We start from the raw sequence: 22,120 nt of genomic DNA, 5'->3' as shown, positions 1-22,120 counted from the left end.
AGGAATTCTTCAAAAACACCATTTAAACATCGGTATGTAATGTTCCCTCAGGAGCGTTCTTCTGGGGACGTTTGTGGTTAGCTGTTTTAGCTTTTCCTGCCTAATCAGTAAATAAGCTTCCAGTGGACCTCACTATTGGGGTTTTGCCTTCTGAGTACATGTGTTTCCCCTTCCTCTCTATCAGAATCCACCTCATTGCCTGGAGATCACACCACCATCTTCAGAAAAGCTGGTCTCAGTGATGCGGTTAAGTGACCTCTCTACAGAAGATGATGACTCAGGTCACTGTAAAATGAACCGTTATGATAAGAAGATTGACAGTCTAATGAACGCGGTTGGTTGTCTCAAGTCTGAGGTGAGGGAAGTGGAGCGCTGGGACAGCTAGTAACTGAGGACGTGTGGAATGGCCCAGGGGCATTCTGTGTGGTCCCCCTGCCTGCCTCTCTGCAGGCCTCCTGTCCTCCTCAGGAAGGTTGCCCAGGACTTCAGGTGCCCCCTGCCGGGGGAGGTCGCTGGGTCAGCATAGGATATCACCATAGTGACAAGGTCCCTCACTGTGGAGTGCTCAGCTGCTCTGGTGCTCTACCAGATACCAGGTCAGAGCAGATATCTGCTCTACCAGATTTGACTTTTTACAACAGATGAAGCTGCTGTTAATCATTGTCCCATTATAGGGATGAAGTAACTAGGAAACTGGGGCCTGTGCTTTCCATGTTATAGAAAATTTTGACAGAGGCTAAGTATGGTGGCTCACACCTGTAATCCTAGCACTTTGGGAAGCCGAGGCAGGAGGATCCCTGGAGCTGAGGAATTTGAGAACAACCTGATTAAGAGTGAGAATAAATTTCTACTAAAAATAGAAAAATTAGCTGGGGGTCATGGCAGGCTTGGAGTTTGAGTTTCCTGTGAGCTAGGTTGAGGCCATGGTACTCTAGCCTGGGTAATAGAGCAAGACTGTCTCAAAAAAAAAAAAGTTTGATAGAAACAGACCCCCAAAGAGGCAGAGTAAGTTTGCCCCAGGCCCAGGGGCCGTGGCTCACATCTATAATCATAGCACTCTGGGAGTCTGAGGCAGGAGGATCACTTGAGTTTAGAAATTCTAGACCAGGGCTGGCAGGGTGGCTCATGCCTGAATCCTAGCACTCTGGGAGGCTGAGGTGGGTGGATTGCCTGAGCTAAGCAATTGGAGACCAGCCTGAGCAAGAGTGAGACGCTGCCTCTAAAAAAATAGCGTCTGTAGCATCCCAGCTACATGGGAGGCTGAGGCAAAAAGATTGCTTGAGCCCAAGAGTTTGAGGTTACTCTGAGCCATCCCAAAGAGATGGAGTGAGATGTCTCAAAAAAAAAAATAGAGGGTGGCGCCTGTGGCTCAGTGAGTAGGGCGCCGGCCCCATATACCAAGGGTGGCGGGTTCAAACCCTGCCCTGGCTGAACTGCAACCAAAAAATAGCCGGGCATTGTGGTGGGCGCCTATAGTCCCAGCTACTCGGGAGGCTGAGGCAAGAGAATCGTGGAAGCCCAAGAGCTAGAGGTTGCTGTGAGTCCTGTGACATCAATGGCACTCTATCGAAGGCCGTAAAGTGAGACTCTGTCTCTACCAAAAAAAAAAAAAAAGAAATCCTATACAAGCTTCTACTAAAAATAAAAAATAAGGCAGCGCCTGTAGCTCAGTGGGTAGGGTGCCAGCCACATATACTGAGGGCTGGCAGGTTTGATCCAGCCCCTGGCCAGGTAAACAGCAGCGACAACTGCAACAAAAAAATAGCCGGGTGTTGTGGTGGACACCTATAATTCCAGCTACTTGGGAGGTTGAGGCAAGAGAATCACATAAGCCCAAGAATTTGAGGTTGCTGTGAGGCCATGGCACTCTACCGAGGGCGACATAGTGAGACTCTATCTCAAAAAAAAGGAAGAAAATTAGCCAGGTGTGGTGGCCACATCTGTAATCCCTGCTACTAGGTAGGCTGAGGCAAGAGGATGACTTGAGCCCAGAAGTTTAAGGTTGCAGTGAGTTATGATGAGAGTGAGACTATCTTTAACAAAAAAAAAAGTAGGCTGGGCTCAGGGTTTCACACCTGTAATCCCATCTCTCTGGGAGGCTGAGGCAGGTGGTTTGCCTAATAGGCTCACAGGTTCGAGACCAGCCTGAGCCAGAGCAAGATCTTGTCTCTAACAATAGCCAGGCATTGTGGTGGGCGCCTGTAGTCCCAGCTACATGGGAGGCTGAGGCAAGAGAATTGCTTGAGCCCAAGAGTTTGAGGTTGCTGTGAGCTATGATGCTATGGCACTCTACCAAAGGTGACAAAGTGAAACTCTGTCTCAAAGAAAAACAAAGTAATAAGTTGTCCTTAGGTGCTGAGTTATATCTTTCAGTAGGATACGGCAATGGAATTGGAAACAATATGGAAGTTCAAGGCCCTCAACTAGGAAGTTGGCAGACCTGGCATTAAAATCCAAGTCTTGACTGCTAACATGATGTGTGTTTGTAATCCTCTACCTGTACTCAGGGTCCAGGGACCCTCCTGAAAAACCTAGGACTGGCTGCCTGGCAACAGGCCCTCTTTCCTTATAGCCCCCAGTAGGGAGAGATGTCTTTTCCTATGATGTGCCAGCCAAGTCACAGTGTGCCATCTGGCTCCATCCCCAGCCAGCAAGGCTCTCCATACTTAGTTTCCTCATCCACAAAATGAGGAGAGAAACGTCTCCCTGGAGAGTCGGTTTTGTGATAATTAACTGAGATTAAGCCCATAAGGACTCGGAACTGGGCCTGTGTAACTCTCAGTTGGAGGGGACCCTATGTTTGTCCAAAGCATTGACTCTCAGTTGGAAGGGACCTTATGTTTGTCCAAAGTATCAGGCCCCAGGGTGGCATAGAAGAAGAGCTTCTCCTCAGGTCCCTGTGCCTTTGCACAGGTAAAGATGCAGAAAGGTGAGCGCCAGATGGCCAAAAGGTTCCTGGAGGAGCGGAAGGAGGAGCTGGAAGAGGTGGCCCAGGAACTGGCCGAGACGGAGCACGAGAACACGGTGCTCAGGCACAACATTGAGCGCATCAAGGAGGAGAAGGACTATACCATGTAAGGCGGCGCCAGCCCTGTGCCCACAGAGTGCCTTCCTGCTGGGCTGCCCCAATCCCCAAGCCCAAAGGCGGCAATGCAGGCACTGTCCCTCCGTCCCACATGCAGCCTGTTCAACACTCCCACAGTTGATTAGTGACTGTGCTCATGATTCCTACTGTGAGGTAGAATGAGGAGCCCACAGAGTGTGATGAGGTTGGGGAGACCATAGTCAGGGAACTCCTGGAAAGAGTGACATTTAAGGGATGTCCTGGGCTCGGCGCCTGTAGCTCAACACCAGAGCTGGCGGGTTCGAATCCAGTCCGGGCCTGCCAAACAACAGTGACAACTGCAACCAAAAAATAGCTGGGCGTTGTGGTGGGCACCTCTAGTCCCAGCTACTTGGGAGGCTGAGTCAAGAGAATCACCCAAGCCCAAGAGTTGGAGGTTGCTGTGAGGTGTGATGCCATAGCACTCTACCCAGGGCGACATCTTGGGACTCTCTCAAATAAAAAATAAAAAGAGGTGTCCTGCAGGATAGTTAAGAGTTAGGCAGCTGGTGTCAGGGAAGGAAGGTGCTACATAGTGGGAACATGTGGAAAGGCCCCATTATGGGACAGCAGGTGGATCTGAGAAATGGAAAGCCAGCCAGAGCAGGGGGGCAGAAGGTGAGGCTGCCAGGGATGTGGGTAGGGGGCTGGCTCTTAGCAGCCACTTTGAGGATTTGCACTGAGTAGGAGGGTTGGAAGCCAAGGTTTTAAAAGCAGGGTAGTGATGTGACTAGACTTGGCTTCGGTGTGGAAAGCAGATGGAAGGGCTCAAAAGTGTACCTTAAAAGGGTGGTTAGGACAGCCACCAGCTGTCCATGGCAGGGGCAGGAGCAGAGGTGACAATGGTAGTTCTTAGACAAGCAGGGCCACAGTGGCATAATACCACCTGTTGTGGAGTCCCTGGCCTGGTACCCAGACAGATGTGACTTCCGGCCCTGATCCTTCCAGAAGGCCACTTGGGCCAGAACCTCCATCCCTGTCCCCTCCCCCACTGCTCCCTGACAGGAGGTGAACCTCACAGGGCATTGTGAGGTGAGCCTCGGAGCTCTGGGCATGCCAGGGGCCTGTGAGGGCTCACAGAGCCCCACCTTTCTGGCCCCAGACTCCAGAAGAAACACCTACAGCAGGAGAAGGAGTGCCTCATGTCCAAGCTGGTAGAGGCTGAAATGGATGGAGCAGCTGCTGCCAAACAAGTCATGGCCTTGAAGGATACCATCGGGAAGCTAAAAACAGTAGGTGGCAGGCAGAACCACCCCAGCCCTGGGACCGGCCCAGGGAGCTGGCAGCTGCAGTCTGGGGTGGGGTCTTGACGCAGTCATCAGGCTGACTTTATGACATCTCCAGGCTGGGGGAGGGCACGCTTAACTCCTAGGCCCCCCACCCCATCACCTCACTTCCCGGTGTTTGACCCTTGAAGCTGACCTCTGGTGGCCAGGGCCTCTGAGGAGACCTCATCATGGGTCGCCTTGGATCACAGTGAGTCAAGGCATGTGGTTGATTTCTGCAAGTATCAGCCACCAGGTGTCCTCATCCTCCCTTGCCTTCTTCCAGGAAGCCTAATTGCACACATCCCCGTGAGTTCTCCCACCCTCTCTCCACCTCTTGGTCTCCCAGATCCACCTTCTCCAGGAAGCCTGCCCCTGACCTCCTTGGTACATAGCCTGGTTCTTCTTGCCTGGGTTTCCTGACACCCGCACCTCTTGAGTCCCACATGGGACCTGCCTGTCCCTCCTCCCCCTGCATTTTGTAAGACTGCCTCCTTGTCCTCCAGGAGAAACAAATGACCTGCACGGACATCAACACCCTAACGAGGCAGAAGGAACTTCTCCTGCAGAAGCTGAGCACATTTGAGGAGACCAACCGCACCCTCCGAGACCTGCTGAGGGAACAGCACTGTAAAGAGGTGAGAGAGGTGAGCCTACCTGTGCCAATGAACTCTCATAGGCTCAGCTTCATTTTTGCATTGTTCTGTCCTCTCTGAACCTCAGTTTCTTTGTAAGAAAAATGTGCCTGACTTGCGAGAGAGTTATTGAAATCATTCACATAAAGTGCTTAGACCCCACTAGGGTGCTATCTTAGTTACTGTGAAAACCCAGGAACGACCTTGGAAGTCAGGAGAAGGCAGCGGGAGAGTCAGGGAGGATTCGGGCCATTGCAGGTCTGTGGGGCAAAGAAGGGAGTGTACCAGACTTGATTCATAGCTGGTGGACACAAATTGTGTGCTATCACTTTGTTTTCCTAAAGAATTTTCTCTGAAATATTGTATATTGGCAGATACAGTTAGCCCTCCATATCTGTGGGTTCTGTATTCATGGATTCAACCAACTATAGTTTGAAAATTGGGGAAAAAATTGCATCTGTATAACATGTATAAACTTTGCATCTTGGCCAGGTACGGTGGCTCATGCCTGTAATCCTATCACTCTGGGAGGCTGAGGTGGGTGGCTCACCTGAGCTCATGAGTTCAAGACCATCCCGAGCTAGAGGGAAACCCAGTCTCTAAAAAAAAAAATCTGGGGTTGTGGCGGGCAACTATAGGCTGAGCTACTCAGGGGCTGAGGCAAGAGAACCACTTGAGCCCAAGAGTCTGAGGTTGCTGTGAGCTATGACGCCATGGCACTCTACTGAGGGCAGCAAAATGAGACACTGTCTCAAAAACAAAAACAAAAATAAAAAACTTTGCTTCTTGGTATTATCCTATATATAACATAGTATAATAAATAACTACTTATATGGCATGCACATTGTATTAGGTGTTATAAATAATTTGCAGATGATTTGAAATGTATGTATGGGCTGGTCATGGTGGCTAATCCTAGTGAAGCGAGGCAAGAGGATTGCTTGAGCCCAGAAGTTCAAAAAGCCTGGTGAGAACCTGTTTCTACAGAAACCTTTTTTTTTTCCTTAATGTGGCTGGTGCGCTAGCCGCTGAGCTACAGGTGCCGAACCTACAAAAACATTTTTGTAAATTAGCTGGGCATGGTGGCTTACTCCTATAATCCCAGGTACTCATGGAGCTGAGGCAGGAAGATGGCTTGAGCCCAGGAGTTGGCAGTTGCATGAGCTATGATGATAGTGGACTCTAGCCTTGGCAACAGAGTGAGACCTTACCTCAAACTCCCCAAAATAAACAGAAAGTGTATGAGAGGTTATATGCAAATACTACACCATTTTCTATCAGAGAATTGAGCATCCATGAATTATGCAGGAAGTCTTGGAACCAACCTCCAGTGGATAACAAGGGATGACTGTACTTGTTTTGTTTTTAAATTTTGTAATATTGTATATATTTATGGTACACAACGTTTTGTTTTTCTTTCTGAAATACAGTTTTACTTTGTCACCCTTGGTCCAGTGTCACGGCGTCATGTCATAGCTCACAGCAACTTCAAATTCCTGGGCTTAAGCGATCCCCTTGCCTCAGCCTCCCAAGTAGCTGGGATTACAAGGGCCTACCACAACACCTGCCTATTTTTTTTTTTTTTAACCTGGCTATTTTTAAAGGCAGGATCTCACTCTTGCTCAGGCAGTCTCAAACTCATGAGCTCAAGCAATCCATCCGTCTCAACCTCTCAAAGTGCTAAGGGAGACACTGTGCTGGGCCCCATTTTTTTTTTTGTAGAGACAGAGTCTCACTGTACCGCCCTTGGGTAGAGTGCCGTGGCGTCACACGGCTCACAGCAACCTCTAACTCTTGGGCTTATGCGATTCTCTTGCCTCAGCCTCCCGAGCAGCTGGGACTACAGGCGCCCGCCACAACGCCTGGCTATTTTTTTTTGTTGCAGTTTGGCTGGGGCCGGGTTTGAACCCACCACCCTTGGCATATGGGGCCGGCGCCCTACTCACTGAACCACAGGCGCCGTCCTTTTTTTTTTTTGCCGGGGCTGGGTTTGAACTCACCATCTCTGGCATATGGGGCTGGTGCCTCACTCCTTTGAGCCACAGGCACCGCCCATAGGCCCTGTTTTATTTTTATAAGAGTTATGGTCTCAGCCAGGTGCAGTAGCTCATGCCTATGATCCTAGCACTTTTGGAGGCTGAGACAGGTGGATCAGTTGAGGTCAGGAGTTCGAGACCAGACAAGAGAGAGACTGTCTCAAAAAAAAAAAAAAGAAGTCAGTTTTGGTGCCCATAGCACAGTGGTTACAGTGCCAGCCACATACACTAAGGTTGGTGGGTCCTAACCCAGCCCAGGCCAGCTAAACAACAGTGACAACTGCAACAAAAAATAGCCAGGTGTTTTGGCAGGTACCTGTAGTCCCAGTTACTTAGGAGGCTGAGGCAAGAGAATTGATTAAGCCTAAGAGTTTGAAGTTGCTGTGAGCTGTGATGCCATGTCACTCTACCAAGGGCGACATAGTGAGATTCTGTCTCAAAAAAAAACAAACAAAAATAGGCCTGGTGTGGTGTCTCATCCCTGTAATCCTAACACTCTGGGAAGCCAAGGCAGCGGGATCGCCTGAGCTCAGGAGTTCAAGACTAGTCTGAGTAAGAGCGAGACCCCATCTCTACTAAAAATAGAAAAACTAGCCAGGCGTTGTAGTGGGTGCCAGTGGTCCCAGCTACTCAGGAGGCTGAGGCAAGAGGATTTCTTGAGCCCAGGAGTTTGAGGTTGCTGTGAGCTAGGATGCCATGCCACTCTGCTCAGGTCAACAGAGTAAGACCGTCTCAAAAAAAAAAAAAGTCAGAGTCTCACTGTATCACCTAGGCTAGCCTAGCCTAGAGTGCTGTGGCATAATCATAGCTCACTGTAACTTTGACCTTCTGGGAGCAGAAGATCTCTTGCCTTAGCCTCCTGAGAAGCTTGGCCTACAGGTATGCGCCTGGCTAATTTTTAATTTTTTTTTTAGAGACAGGGTCTTACTGAGGCCAGGCTGGTCTTCTGGCCTCAAGGGATCTGCCTCGGCCTCCCAAAGTGCTAAGATTATAGGTGTGAGCACCTAACTCAACAGTGTTATCGCACATAATTATGTATTTCTTGTGGGAACACCTAAAATCTTTTCTTGTTCAGTACATTAACTGTAGTCACCATGTTGAACAACAGATCTCTTGAACTCATTCCTCCTGTGTAACTGATGTTTTATATCCTTTGATGACTCCCTCCTCCTCCTCCACTCTCCCTGCTAGCATCTGGTCAACTACCAGTTATATTCTGTGCTTCTGTGTTCAACTTTCTAGATTCCATATACAAGTGAGATCATGTGGTATCTTGTCTTTCTGTGCCTTGCTTATTTCACTTAATATAATGTCCTCCAGCTTTATGCATGTTGTCAAAAGTGGTTAAGTTTTTTCTAAGGCTGATAGTATTCCATTCTGTATATATACCACATTTTTTTTTTCTTTTTTTGTAGAGACAGAGTCTCACTTTATGGCCCTTGGTAGAGTGCCGTGGCATCACACAGCTCACAGCAACCTCCAACTCCTGGGCTTAGCGGTTCTCTTGCCTCAGCCTCCCGAGCAGCTGGGACTACAGGCACCCGCCACAACGCCCGGCTATTTTTTGTTGCAGTTTGGCCGGGGCTGGGTTTGAACCTGCCACCCTCGGCATATGGGGCCGGTGCCCTACTCACTGAGCCACAGGCGCTGCCCGCTCAGCTATTTTTTGGTTGCAGTTTGGCCGGGGCCGGGTTTGAACCCGCCACCCTCTGTATATGGGGCCGGTGCCTTACTGACTGAGCCACAGGCGCCGCCCTATATACCACATTTTTATAGACAGAGTTTCACATTGTTGCTCTTAGTAGAGTAGTAGATGCCCTGACTAGCATCGTAGCTCACAGCAACCTCAAACTCTTGGGCTCAAGTGATCCTCTTGCCTCAGCCTCCCAAGTAGCTAGGATTACAGGCCACAATGACTGGCTATTTTTAGAGATAGGGTCTCACTCTTTATCTCTCTCTCTTTTTTTTTTTTTTTTTGCAGTTTTTGGCCGGGGCTGTGTTTGAACCCACCACCTCCCGGCATAGGGGGCCGGCGCCCTACTCCATTGAGCCACAGGCGCCGCCCCGTCTCACTTTTTCTCAGGCTGGTCTTGAACTCCTGAGCTGGAGCAGTCTTTTCGCCTTGGCCTTCCAGAGAGCTAGGATTACAGGCTTGAGCCACTGTGCCCAGCCCTGAATATTCTTTATCCACTGATTGAAACAGATTGATTCCGTATCTTGGCTATTGTGAATAATGTTGTGTTAGCAAATATTTCAGGACAGACAGTGCAAACAGTTGTCTTCCTGTTCAAAGCAAAGAGATGCCACTAATCTTGAAATGCCAGTGCTGATGAAATAATGACACTTTCCTTTTCCTTTTTTTTTTTTTCTTGAGACAGGGTCTCACTTTGTCACCCCCAGTAAAGTGCTGTAACGTCATAGCTCACAGCTATGATTCTCTTGCCTCAGTCTCCCAAGTAGCTGGGACTACAGACGCCTGCCACAACACTTGGCTATTTTTATTTTATTTATTTTTTTTTTTTTTGTGGTTTTTGGCCAGGGCTGGGTTTGAACCCACCACCTCTGGCATATGGGACCAGTGCCCTACTCCTTGAGCCACAGGCGCCGCCCGACACTTGGCTGTTTTTAGTGATGGAGTCTCCCCTTAGCTCAGGCTAGTCTTGAATTCATGACCTTAGGGCGATCCGCCTGCTTTGGCCTCCCAGAGTGTGGGGATTACAGGCATGAGCCACCATGCCTATCCCTGAAATAATGACACTTTTCTTTAGCATATTTTTTTCTAACATTGTCACTTTAAAAAAAAATTTTTTTTTAGAGACGGAGTTTCTCTTTATTGCCCTCGGTAGAGTGCTGTGGCATTACCACTCACAACAACCTCCAACTCCTGGGCTTAGGCGATTCTCTTGCTTCAGCCTCCCAAGTAGCTGGGACTACAGGCACCCAACACAACACCTGGCTATATTTTTGTTGCTGTTCGGGCCGGGTTTGAACCCGCCACCCTTGGTATTTGGGGCCAGCGCCCTACTCACTGAGCCACAGGTGCTGCCCTACTTTTTAAAGTTTTTAAACATTAAGTTATAAAATAAGTAATATAAATTGGTATAGTCACTCCCCATCTTTCAAAATAAAATCTTGTCTGAAAGCTAAAGGTTTCTCTAAGAAAAGTGAAATAAACTTTGTCTACGTAGTTAAATTACTTTCATATGTCATTTTGCAATAATCTTATCTTCCCTCCTCTCAGAGGGAATCTTTATCTATTTTTTTTTGCAGTTTTTGGCTGAGGGTGGGTTTGAACCCGCCACCTACAGCATATGGGGCTGGTGCCCTACTCCTTTGAGCCACAGGCGCTGCCCAGGGAATCTTTATCTTAAATTTGATAATTTTGAGACCAGCCTGAGCCAAAGCAAGACCCCTCTCTACTTAAAAATGGAAAAACTGAGGCAAGAGGATCGCTTGAGCCCAAGTTGGAGGTTGCTATGAGCTATGATGCCTCAGCACTCTACCCAGGGTGACAGTTGGTGACTCTGTCTCAAAACAAACAAATAAAAAACATATAGTAATGCTTAGCATGTTCTTTTTTTTTGAGACAGAATCTCACTATGTCACCCTTTGGTAGAATGCTGTGGCATCATAGGTCATAGCAACCTCAAAAACACTTGGGCTTAAGCAATTCTCTTTGCCTCAGCCTCCCATGTAGCTAGGACTACAGGTGCCCGCCATAATGCCTGGCTTTTGTTGTTGTTGTCATTGTTGTTTAGCAGGCCCTGGCAGGGTTCAAACTCACTAGCCCCAGGGCATGTGGCTAGCGTCCTAACCACTGATCTATGGGAGCTGAGGCACTTAGCATGTCCTTAAATTTAATAGAAATGATGTTTTTTCATATATGATCTTCAGAGTCTATTTTATTACTCAACAATTTTTTTTTTTTTTTTTTGTGGTTTTTGGGCCAGGGCTGGGTTTGAACCTGCCACCTCCAGCATATGGGACTGGTGCCCTACTCCTTGAGCCACAGGCGCTGCCAACTCAACAATATTTTAATGAGATCATTTTATCATTAAGGGTTGAGGCCTAAGGTAATGAATTTTCATTGCTATATTCTTTAGTTCTTTTTTGTTTTAGGGACTGAGCCTCACTTTGTTGCCCTTGGTAGAGTACTGTGGCGTCACAGCTCACAGCAACCTCCAACTCCCAGGCTTAGGCAATTCTCTTGACTCAGCCTCCTGAGTAGCTGGGACTATAGGCGCCCGCCACAATGCCCAGCTATTTTTTTGTTACAGTTTGGTCAGGGCCAGGTTTGAACCTGCCACCCTCCGTATACGGGGCCAGCACCCTACCCAGTGAGCCACAGGCGCCACCCGCTATATTTACAGTTATCCCATTATTTATCTATTCTTCTGTTCATGGACATTTATATTTTTAGTTGTTTACTATCATAAGCATTGTGAACACTTAAGCATTCATGAACGCTAACCTGCTGAACTTGAGTTTCTAGGATGGCGCCTATAGCTCATTGGGTACAGTGCTGGCCACATACACCTGGGCTGGCAGGTTCAAACCCAGCCCGGGCCAACTAAAACAACAATGACAACTGCAACAACAGAAAAAAACACCTGGGCATTGTGGCAGGCACCTGTAGTCCCAGCTACTCTGGTGGCTGAGGCAAGAGAATCACTTAAGCCCAGGGGTTGGGGATGCTGTGAGCTGTGATGCCGCCACAGCACCTAACAAGGGTGATAATGAGACTTTGTCTCCCCCCCACCAAAAAAAGTTTCCAGAATATATTTCTATCAATTTTAGTAGTTATGGCCAAATTATTCTCTAAAATAGTTATACATGTTTGATTTCTGACTGGCAATCTCAGGGAGGTGATTTTTTTTTTTTTGTAGAGACCGAGTCTCACTGTACCGCCCTTGGTACAGTGCCGTGGCATCACACGGCTCACAGCAACCTCTAACTCTTGGGCTTACGCGATTCTCTTGCCTCAGCCTTCCGAGCAGCTGGGACTACAGGCGCCCGCCACAACGCCCGGCTATTTTTTTGTTGCAGTTTGGCCGGGGCTGGGTTTGAACCCGCCACCCTCGGCATATGGGGCTGGCGCCCTACTCACTGAGCCACAGGCGCCGCCCCCAGGGAGGTGATTTTTAACCTCTCAGGGCCTCAGTTTTCCCACCTGTAAAATGGGAATGGCCTTTCCCACATGGGATTGTGTGAGGATTAGAGATGATGTATAGACAAGGGGCTCGCATACTGCCTGTACTCAAGAGGTGCTGCTGCTGTTTGTCCTGGGACTGGTGCTTGCTGGGCACTCAGGGCCGAACCTTCATTTGGGTGCTCACTGGGAAGTGCTCAGTGTGGTGGAGAGCTGCTCTGGCTCTGGAGTTGGAGTCCACTTCATGAACCAGTACTCCCTTTTCTGGCTGTGTGACCTTAGCCAGCATGCCCTTCCTTCCCCCAGCCTCCATCGCCTTACCTGCAAAATAGGATGGTGGTAGTGCACAGTTCCACCAGCAGGGGTCTCTAGTGAGTCTGTACACAGGTCAGCATAGCATTAGCCTCAGTTTTAGTGTCACCTGGAGGATAGGAGGGCAGTGAGCAGCTTCCGGATCCAGGCCCCTGGCCAAAGCTTTGTGTCCCAAGTTTCTCACCTCTTGTTGCTGGAGAAACCACAGTGCTATCTTCTGTTAGTTTTTAGGACCCCAGGAAAATTTGGGAACTAGAAAGCCCTTTTTTCTCATTGCTTGTAAAGATGACCTGTGGCCCTGAGGAGGAAAGAGAAGGTGGGTGAACCTCCTTCAACGGACACTTGGTTCAGATGCCAGGGAAGAAGTGTAGGGACAGTCACAAAGATATGGCCCTGTGAGAGAATGAGAGAAGGTGTGAACAGGCAGTTCAAACAAGAGAAAACCCAAATGGCACAGGTGTGAGGAGATACAGGGCCTCACTAGTAATTAGAGAATGCAATGAAAGCACAGGAACTGGGGGCATGCAGAAGCCTGCTATTGTCCAGTGCTGGCCAGTGTGGGGAAGCCAGGAGTCCTGCGTCCTGCTTTTTGCCCTGTGGACTGGTGCTGGCATTTTGCAGGACATTTCAGCCACAAATCATAGTGCTCTGACCCTGCCTTTTCTTGGTATCATCCTTAGAGAAACACTTTGTACATGCCTAGAAATGTCCACTGCTGCACTGTTTGTAGTTGCAAAACTTGGGAATATCCATGGTTAGGGGAGAGGTTAAAAATGCAGTGGCATTGGGCAGCGCCTGTGGCTCAGTGGGCAGGGCGCCAGCCCCATATACCGAGGGCGGCAGGTTCAAACGCAGCCCTGGCCGAAACTGCAACAATAAAATAGCTGGGCGTTGTGGCGGGCACCTGTAGTCCCAGCTACTCGGGAGGCTGAGGCAAGACAATCGCCTAAACCCAGGAGTTGGAGGTTGCTGTGAGCTGTGATGCCATAACACTCTACTGAGGGTGAGTGGCTCAGTGAGTAGGGCACCAGCCCCATATACTGAGGGTGGCGGGTTCAAACCCAGCCCCGGCCAAACTGCAACAAAAAATAGCCAGGCATTGTAGCGGACGCCTGTGGTCCAAGCTACTCGGGAGGCTGAGGCAAGAGAATCGCCTAAGCCCAAGAGCTGGAGGTTGTTGTGAGCTGTGACACCATGGCACTCTACCGAGGGCGACAAAGTGAGACTCTGTCTCTGAAAAAAAAAAAAGATATAGCCAAAACTGTTGAATTATATACTTCATTTTTCCAGCTTTAGAGGTATAATTATCCTACAGATATATACTTAAGGCATTCAGTGTGACAATTCTGCGTACGTATATACACACACATATATTGTTAAGTGATTATCACAAGCTAATTAACATATCTGTTACCTTATACAGTTACAATGGTTTTTATGGTGAGAACACTTAAAAGATGTGTTAACCTGTAATCCTAGTACTCTGGGAGGCCAAGATGGGAGGATGTCTTGAGCTCAGGAGTTTGAGACCACCCTGAGCAAGAGTAAGACCCCATCGCTACTAAAATAAGAAAAATTAGTTGGATGCAGTGTAGTCCCAGCTACTGAGACAGGAGCATTGTTTGAGCCCAGGAGTCTGAGGTTGCAGTGAGCTGTGATAATGCTATTGCACTCTAGCCCAGGCGATAGAGCAAGACCCAATGTCTCACAAAAAATATCTTTGAGCTTATTTCATGTATATAACATATTTTACTGTTCCATATATATTTTTTGAGATAATATCTTGCTATGTTGCCCAAACTGGAGTATAGTGGCACCATCATAGCTCACTGCAGCCTTCAACTTCTGGGCTCAAGTAATCTTCCCACCTCACATCCTGAGTGGCTGGAATGAGAGGCATGTACCACCATTCCCAGCTAATTTTCTTTCTTTTCTTTTTTTGAAACAAAGTCTCACTTTGTTTCCCTGGTTGGAGTGCCATGGCATCATAGCTCCCAGCAACCTCAAATTCTTGGGCTCAAGCAATTCTCTTGTCTCAGCCTCCCAAGTAGCTAGGATTACAGGCGTCTGCCACAACACCTGGTTATTTTTTTTAGAGACAGGGTCTTGCTCTTGCTCAGGCTGATCTCAAGCTCGTGAGCTCAAGCAATCCACTCACCTTGGCCTCCCAGAGTGCTAGGATTATAGGCATGAGCCATTGTACCTGGCCTGGCCCAAGTTAAGTTTTTTTTTTTTTTGTAGAGACAGAGTCTCACTGTACCGCCCTCGGGTGGAGTGCCCTGGCATCACACGGCTCACAGCAACCTCTAACTCTTGGGCTTACGCGATTCTCTTGCCTCAGCCTCCCGAGTAGCTGGGACTACAGGCGCCCGCCACAACGCCTGGCTATTTTTTTTTTGTTGCAGTTTGGCCGGGGCCGGGTTTGAAACTGCCACCCTCGGCATATGGGGCCGGCACCCTACTCACTGAGCCACAGGCACCGCCCTTTTTTTGCTTTTTTGAGAAAGAATCTCAGTGTGTCACCCTCGGTAGAGTGCCATGGCATTAGCTCACAGCAACCTCAAACTCTTGGGCTCAAGCAATTATTCTCCTACTTCAGCGTCCCAAGTATCTGGGACCATAGGTGCCTGCCACAATGCCCAGCTATTTTTTTATTGCAGTTGTCATTGTTGTTTAGCTGGCCTGGGCTCGGTTCAAATCTGCCAGCCTGGGTGTTATTTGCCTGGCACCCTACCCATTGAGCTACAGGCACCCCTCCACCAACCCACCTCCCAGCTAAGTTTTTTAAAATTTCTTTTTTTTTTTTGTAGAGACAGAGTCTCACTTTATGGCCCTCGGTAGAGTGCCGTGGCCGTAAAATTTCTTTTAGAGATGGAGTGTTGCTATGTTGCTCAGGCTGGTCTCAAACTCCTGGCCTATAGTGATCCTCTGGGTTTGGCCTCCCACAGTGATGGGATTACAGGTGTGAGGCACTGTGCCTGGCCTTATGCTATATACTTTAAATGAGGGATTCGTATGGTGTCTAAATTTATACCTCTATAAAGCTCTTTTTTTCACATAAATACAGTATGATATCATTTTTGTAAAATTGCACATTGATCCCTTCTCATTCCCACTTCCCCAAAGGGTAATAACATTTCTCTGGTATATGTAAATGCACAGAGAAAGGATGAGAAGGACACTCAACAAACCAGTAATAGCAGGTTTGATGGCTCAGTGCCCGTAGTACAGTGGTTACAGTGCCAGCCACATGCATCGAGACTGGAAGGTTTGAACCCAGCCTGGGCCCGCTAAACAACAATGACAACTGCAACAAAAAATAGGGGCGTTGCGGTGGGCATCTATAGTCCCAGCTATTTGGGAGGCTGAGGAAAAAGAGTCGCTTAAGCCCAAGAGTTTGAGGTTGCTGTGAGCTGTGACTCAATAGCACTCTACTAAGGGTGACATAGTGAGACCCTGTCTCAAAAAAAAAAAAATAGTAGGGTTGAGTTTGGAGATATGTGCAAGAGGGATTTTAGCTTTATTGGTAATCACTGTTTTATAATGAAAATGTATTCATTGATTGGGCGGCACCTGTGGCTCAGTGAGTAGGGTGCTGGCCCCATATGCCGAGGGTGGCGGGTTCAAGCCCAGCCCCGGCCAAACTGCAACCAAAAAATAGCCGGGCGTTGTGGCGGGCGCCTGTAGTCCCAGCTGCTCGGGAGACTGAGGCAAGAGAATCGCGTAAGCCCAGGAGTTGGAGGTTGCTGTGAGCCGTGTGACGCCACGGCACTCTACCCGAGGGCGGTACAGTGAGACTCTGTCTCTACAAAAAAAAAAGAAAATGTATTCATTGATTATTTGTAAAATTAGAAATAGAGATTTTTAAAAAAGGAAAAGAATGAATAGGATATATTCGTCTGGGTTTATTGCTTTTAATGACTTCGCTTTCCCTTTTGCTTTTCTCAAAGGATTCAGAAAGACTAATGGAGCAACAGGGAGCTTTACTGAAACGGCTAGCAGAGGCAGACACAGAGAAAGCGGTAACCACAGCATCCTTGTGTGTCTGGGGGTACTGGCAGTGGGGGCCGGGAGGGCTAGAGCATTACTCTGAGCCTCAGTTTCGTAATATGTAAACTGGATGATGTCCCTGTCTTGCTTATATAGTTGATCACTTGATAAGTCCAGCCACAAAGCTGGACATCATCATGAGGAATGGTAATGTGGATTTATAATGATCAGGTCTTATTAAATTTGCTTTTCCTTGTTGGTATTATGGATTCAAAGCCATCAAAAAGCACATACCTTTCGGCTTAACAATTCTACTTCTGGGAGCCTCTCAAAGCGAAATGTTCCAAAGTCTATTACATGGAACCCTAACTTCCTCAAGATGTTAAGGGGTATAAGATAAGAACAAAAAAGAGGAGGGGGCACTGTCCCATGGCCAAATAAATTTGGGAAACTGTTGGCCACCCTGAGCAAAAAGTTTAACTTCAAGACTTTTTGGAATCCTTTTTTTGGGGGGGGGCGCTGGGCTAGTCTGAAATATTTATTTGAAAAATTGAAAACACAGATGTAATGTATTATACAAAGGAAGGTTTTATTAGCATAATAAAATTATCATTGGAAAGAAACCAAACCCAATGGCTTCTTGTCCTGGAAAAGTAGGCACTCAGCAAAAAATGTTTCTGGAGGCTTTTATGTTTTTTATGTTGTTGTTGTTTAATTTTTTTTAATTTTTTTTAATTTTTATTTTTAATTTCAGTTTGCTTGTTCATTCTTCTTTGTTTGAAGTACTCCTTTTTTGTTGATTTTCTTCTTCCTCTGGCAGTGCTGGCTGTTTTTGATGTTAGTAGAGACGGGGTCTTACTCTGGCTCACTGCTGCTGATATGGGTCTTGAAAATCTGAGCTCAGGCAATCCACCCACCTCGGCCTCCCATAGCACTGGGACTACAGGTGTGAGCCACCACGCCCGGCCGAATTTTTTTTTAATTTTTTTTTGAGACAGAGCCTCAAGCTGTCTGTCACCCTGGGTAGAATGCCTCAAGCTGTCTGTCACCCTGGGTAGAGTGCCATGGCATCACAGCTCACAGCAACCTCCAATTCCTGGGCTTAAGTGATTCTCTTGCCTCAGCCTCCCAAGTAGCTGGGGCTACAGGTGCCTGCCACAATGTGCGGCTATTTTTTGGCTGTAGTGGTCATTGTTGTTTGGCAGGCCCAGGCTGGATTTGAACCCACTAGCTCTGGTGTATGTGGCTGGCGCCTTAGCCGCTTGACCTACAGGTACCCAAGCCATAATTTTTTTTCTGAGACAGAGTCTTACTCTGTTGCCCTGGGGTAGAGTGCTATGGTATCATCGTAGCTTACAGCAACGTCAAACTCTTGGGCTCAAGAGATCCTCTTGCCTCAGTCTCCCAAGTAGCTGGGTGGACCCTTTTATATATTAATTACCTTATAAGAGAGGGAAAGAAGATACCTATAGTGGTACCTGGCTGAACATCAGTGGGGAAAGTGCCCACCTGAGGAAGAAGCAGAGATTTGGCAATAATGACCTTGTTAAATTATGATACATCAGTAAATCGAAACGTTAAGCAGCTATTTTAAAAGATGTACAAAATTTAATCACAGTGTGGTAAACATGAGATTGTAGGTTGTGAGATAAAACATGCATATGACTTTTTTTTTTTGAGACATAGTCTCACTATGTCGCCCTTGGTAGAGTGCCATGGCTTCACAGCTCATGGCAACCTCAAACTCTTGGGCTTAAGCAATTCTCTTGCTTTAGCTTCCCAAGTAGCTGGGACTACAGACACCCACCACATCATCAAGCTGTCTTGCTGTTGAAGTTGTCATTGTTGTTTGGCAGGCCCAGGTCAGGTTTGAACCTACCAGCCCTAGTGTATGTGGTCAGCACCCTAGCTGCTGAGCAATAGGCACCGAGCCTGCATATGACTTTTAATGTGGATTATCCATGGATATCTTGGGGTGTAGGGTTGTGGAACTTTGTACAGTTTTTGTGTATGGTTTTCACTGTTTTCTGCAATTAACACTGCTTTCTTTTTTTTTTTTTTTAATTGCAAGATAAGGCTGGGTGCAGTGGCTCACACCTGTAATCCCAGCCCTTGGGAGGATGAGGTGGGTGGATTGCATGAGCTCACAGGTTTGAGACCAGCCTGGGCAAGAGCGGCACCCCATCTCAAAAAAAATAGCTGGGTGTCGTGGCAGGCATCTGTAGTCCCAGCTACTTGGGAGGCTGAGGCAAGAGAATTTGCTTAAGCCCAAGAGTTTGAGGTTTCTGTGAGCAGTGACACCACAGCACTCTACCAATAGCAACAAAGTGAGACTGTCTTAAAAAATTTGCAAGCTAGGGCGGCGCCTGTGGCTCAGTGAGTAGGGCGCCAGCCCCATATGCCGAGGGTGGCGGGTTCAAACCCAGCCCCGGCCAAACTGCAACAAAAAAATAGCCGGGCGTTGTGGCGGGCGCCTGTAGTCCCAGCTACTCGGGAGGCTGAGGCAAGAGAATCGCATAAGCCCAAGAGTTAGAGGTTGCTGTGAGCCGTGTGACGCCACGGCACTCTACCGAGGGCGGTACAGTGAGACTCTGTCTCTACAAAAAAAAAAAAAAAAAAAAAGAAATTTGCAAGATAAATACAACTTCATTTTTTTTTTTTTTTTGGTAGAGACAGAGTCTCACTTTTACTGCCCTCATAGAGTGCTGTGGCATCACACGGCTCACAGCAACCTCCAGCTCTTGGGCTTACGCGATTCTCCTGCCTCAGCCTCCCGAGTAGCTGGGACTACAGGCGCCCGGCTATTTTTTTGTTGCAGTTTGGCTCGGGCTGGGTTTGAACCCACCACCCTCAGCATATGGGGCCAGCACCCTACTCAACTGAGCCACAGGCGCTGCCCCAACTTCATTTTTTTAAAAAACAATTTTAATGCACATGTTATGTGCTTTCCACCAGGATCTGTCTGACATGGGCCAATGCACATAGGGCCAGGGGCCCAAGGGATTAGACACCCACAAATGTCTCTCCTCCCTGCTCCGGGTCTCTGCCCTTCCCTGGGGGCACATGACAGTGTATGTTCTCTTCCAGCGCTTGCTGTTGCTGCTGCAAGACAAGGACAAGGAGGTAGAAGAGCTCCTCCAGGAAATACAATGTGAGAAGGTACTGTCCCCAGACGCTATGCCTTTTAGTGAGCCAGTAAAACATAGTGGGTATGCAGAGAACTGGGGTCAAATCCTGATGTTGTCCCTTTCTTTGTCTCTCCAAAGGCTCAAGCAAAGACAGCATCTGAGCTTTCCAAGTCCATGGAGTCCATGCGTGGACATTTGCAGGCACAGCTTCGATGCAAAGAGGCTGAGAACAGTCGACTTTGCATGCAGATTAAGGTACCTGCTGGTCCTACAAGTGGGGAAGGAGGAGGCGAGCGCATCACATTCCTAAGTTGGTGCCTGGGCACAGGGTAACATACTCAGATTGTGTGTCCTAAAATGTATGGGGCAGCTGCTGCCAAAATACTCAAGTTTCATAGTGACACTGGGACCGTAGCAAGAGCAGTGGACAGAAACCATAGAGGTGCCAACAGAGATGAGGTTGGGTGCCCTCAGTTCACCTAACTACCCAAGGGAAAAAATGGTCATCGTACGTGTTCTTTGCATCTGTGAGGTCACAGCTTTGTAGTGGGACTAAGGAAATATCTCTGACCACAATGCTGGGTGTTCAGAGAAAATTCCAGAGGAGTTCTGTACTCACATCAAGATCCAGGGCTGAGAGATCCAGGGAGGCACCGTGGGGAGCTGGGAGGGACATGTCTCTAGTCAGAGTTAGGGGAGCCCTGAGCTCTCACACAATTAATGACCCATTTTCTGTCTCCCACTTTCCCTCTCTGTTCTTGTGCCCTTTCCTCCCTCTGTCCCCTTTACCTTCTGCCTCTCCCTCACTCCTTATTCCTCTTTTCCTCGCTCTCTTCCCCCTCCCAGAACCTGGAGCGCAGTGGGAACCAGCACAAGGCAGAAGTGGAGGCCATCATGGAGCAGCTAAAGGAGTTGAAGCAAAAGGGAGATCGAGACAAGGAAAACTTGAAGAAGGCCATCCGAGCCCAGAAGGAGCGAGCCGAGAAGAGCGAGGAGTACGCTGAGCAGCTGCACGTACAACTTGCTGACAAGGTAGCCGGCCCGGGGTAAGGGCGGGTGGGGGCATCGTGGGTAGTGGATGGGTAGGTGTGTGCAGGATGGTGGCTGTGGGAAGGGTGAATGGCCTGGCAGGATGGATGGCTAGGTGGAGAGAGAAGGCGTTCAGGTTCAGGTGAGTGGGAGGGGGGTGGATGGGTAGCTGGCTGGAGATACATGGAGGGTTTGTAGGACAGTTTAGCCACATCAGTGTTGTGGGGGAGAACGGTGGCTAAGAAAGGGCTTGCCAGCCGGGCGCGGTGGCTCACGCCTATAATCCCAGCACTGTGGTAGGCTGAGGAGGGAAGATTGCTTGAGCTCAGGAGTTCGAAGCTTGTCTGAGTGAGAGTGAGACCCCGACTCATGGCAAAAAAATGGAAAAACCCAGCCGGGTGCTGTGGCGAGCGCCTGTAATCCCAGCGGCTTCGGAGGCTGAGGCAGCAGGATGCCCACAGCCCGAGTCTGAGGTTGCAGTGAGCTACGATGCCATTGCCCTCTGCTCAGGGCACAGGGTAGAACTCTGTCTTGACAAAAAAAAAAAAAGAAAGGGCTTGCCGACAGCAAGTTTAGCAACAATGGCTGGGCTCCCACTGTCCCTCCTGGTGCTCAGTGGGAAGGTAGAGAGAGGGGTTTAGGTAATCAGTATAAGACTTTCTAGGATGAGCCTAGCCCCCAGCTCCTGCATCCTTGGTGCTGACACTTGGTTGACAGGCCCTATTGTCCTGTGTTTCCAGGATCTTTATGTCGCTGAAGCTTTATCCACTCTGGAGTCGTGGAGGAGCCGCTACAACCAAGTTGTAAAAGACAAGGGAGACCTTGAGCTGGAAATTATTGTCCTGAACGAGTATGTCTTGAAGAGGGAGAGGGAGTGTGGGCCTATTGAGGGACTTGGGTGTGCAGGTAGAGGGAACCGGTGACTCAGGGCAAGTGACATGGCTCACAAGGCTACAGTTTGGTCTCTCTGGGCCAGGCACTGCATGGGGCTGAGATGTGAGCCGACCTGAGCCAGCCTTTCTGGTTAGAGCTGGGGCACAAGCTCTAGCCCTGGTTCTGGAGTCCTAGACTACTGGCTGGCACCAGGGACAGACCCAGCCTCTCTGGTCACAGAGGCCTGGGTCTGACTTCAGTATGTGGGCCCAACCCTGGCCCAGTTTACCCACCATGGAAAATGGGCACACTGGTATCCTCATTCCTGTTCTTGGAGGATGGGGCAGCTGATGACCCCTGTGTCTTCTCTCTATTGTCTGCAGTTGTTTTGCCAGTGTCCGCCAGCCAGTAGGTCAGTGGTGTGGCATGTGACTAGGGGGAAAAGGAGCCTCAGGAGGAAAGTGATTTAACTCCTGCCTTTCTAGCCACTGGGGAACTATCAGCAGTGACCATTTGATCCTTCTCATTTGTTCCTTCCTTCATTCAAAAAACTATATATTGAAGGCCCAGTGTGGTGGCAGCCCACACCTGTAATCCTAG

At 48.6% G+C, this 22,120-nt stretch overlaps 1 protein-coding gene across 13 annotated transcripts in view; it reads left to right on the top strand.

Annotated features, from left to right (window-relative positions):
• ODF2 (outer dense fiber of sperm tails 2) overlaps nucleotides 1-22,120 on the top strand; it is a 53,442-nt gene that overhangs the window by 16,564 nt on the left and 14,758 nt on the right. For 8 of the 13 annotated variants that reach the window (XM_053560819.1, XM_053560803.1, XM_053560827.1 and 5 more), the window contains 9 exons: nucleotides 185-355; nucleotides 2,914-3,074; nucleotides 4,206-4,335; nucleotides 4,875-5,015; nucleotides 16,451-16,522; nucleotides 19,578-19,649; nucleotides 19,757-19,873; nucleotides 20,465-20,650; nucleotides 21,388-21,497. In XM_053560819.1, the coding sequence (XP_053416794.1) occupies nucleotides 185-355; nucleotides 2,914-3,074; nucleotides 4,206-4,335; nucleotides 4,875-5,015; nucleotides 16,451-16,522; nucleotides 19,578-19,649; nucleotides 19,757-19,873; nucleotides 20,465-20,650; nucleotides 21,388-21,497 (1,160 nt within the window). The remainder of the gene's footprint in view (nucleotides 1-184; nucleotides 356-2,913; nucleotides 3,075-4,205; nucleotides 4,336-4,874; nucleotides 5,016-16,450; nucleotides 16,523-19,577; nucleotides 19,650-19,756; nucleotides 19,874-20,464; nucleotides 20,651-21,387; nucleotides 21,498-22,120) is intronic. The other 5 variants (XM_053560785.1, XM_053560763.1, XM_053560811.1 and 2 more) reach the window with 2 other exon arrangements.

Source organism: Nycticebus coucang, chromosome 2, assembly GCF_027406575.1.
Source record: "Nycticebus coucang isolate mNycCou1 chromosome 2, mNycCou1.pri, whole genome shotgun sequence".
Taxonomy (NCBI): domain Eukaryota; kingdom Metazoa; phylum Chordata; class Mammalia; order Primates; family Lorisidae; genus Nycticebus; species Nycticebus coucang.
The sequence above is the reverse complement of the archived record's forward strand: the minus strand, read 5'-3'. Positions and strand labels throughout refer to the sequence as shown.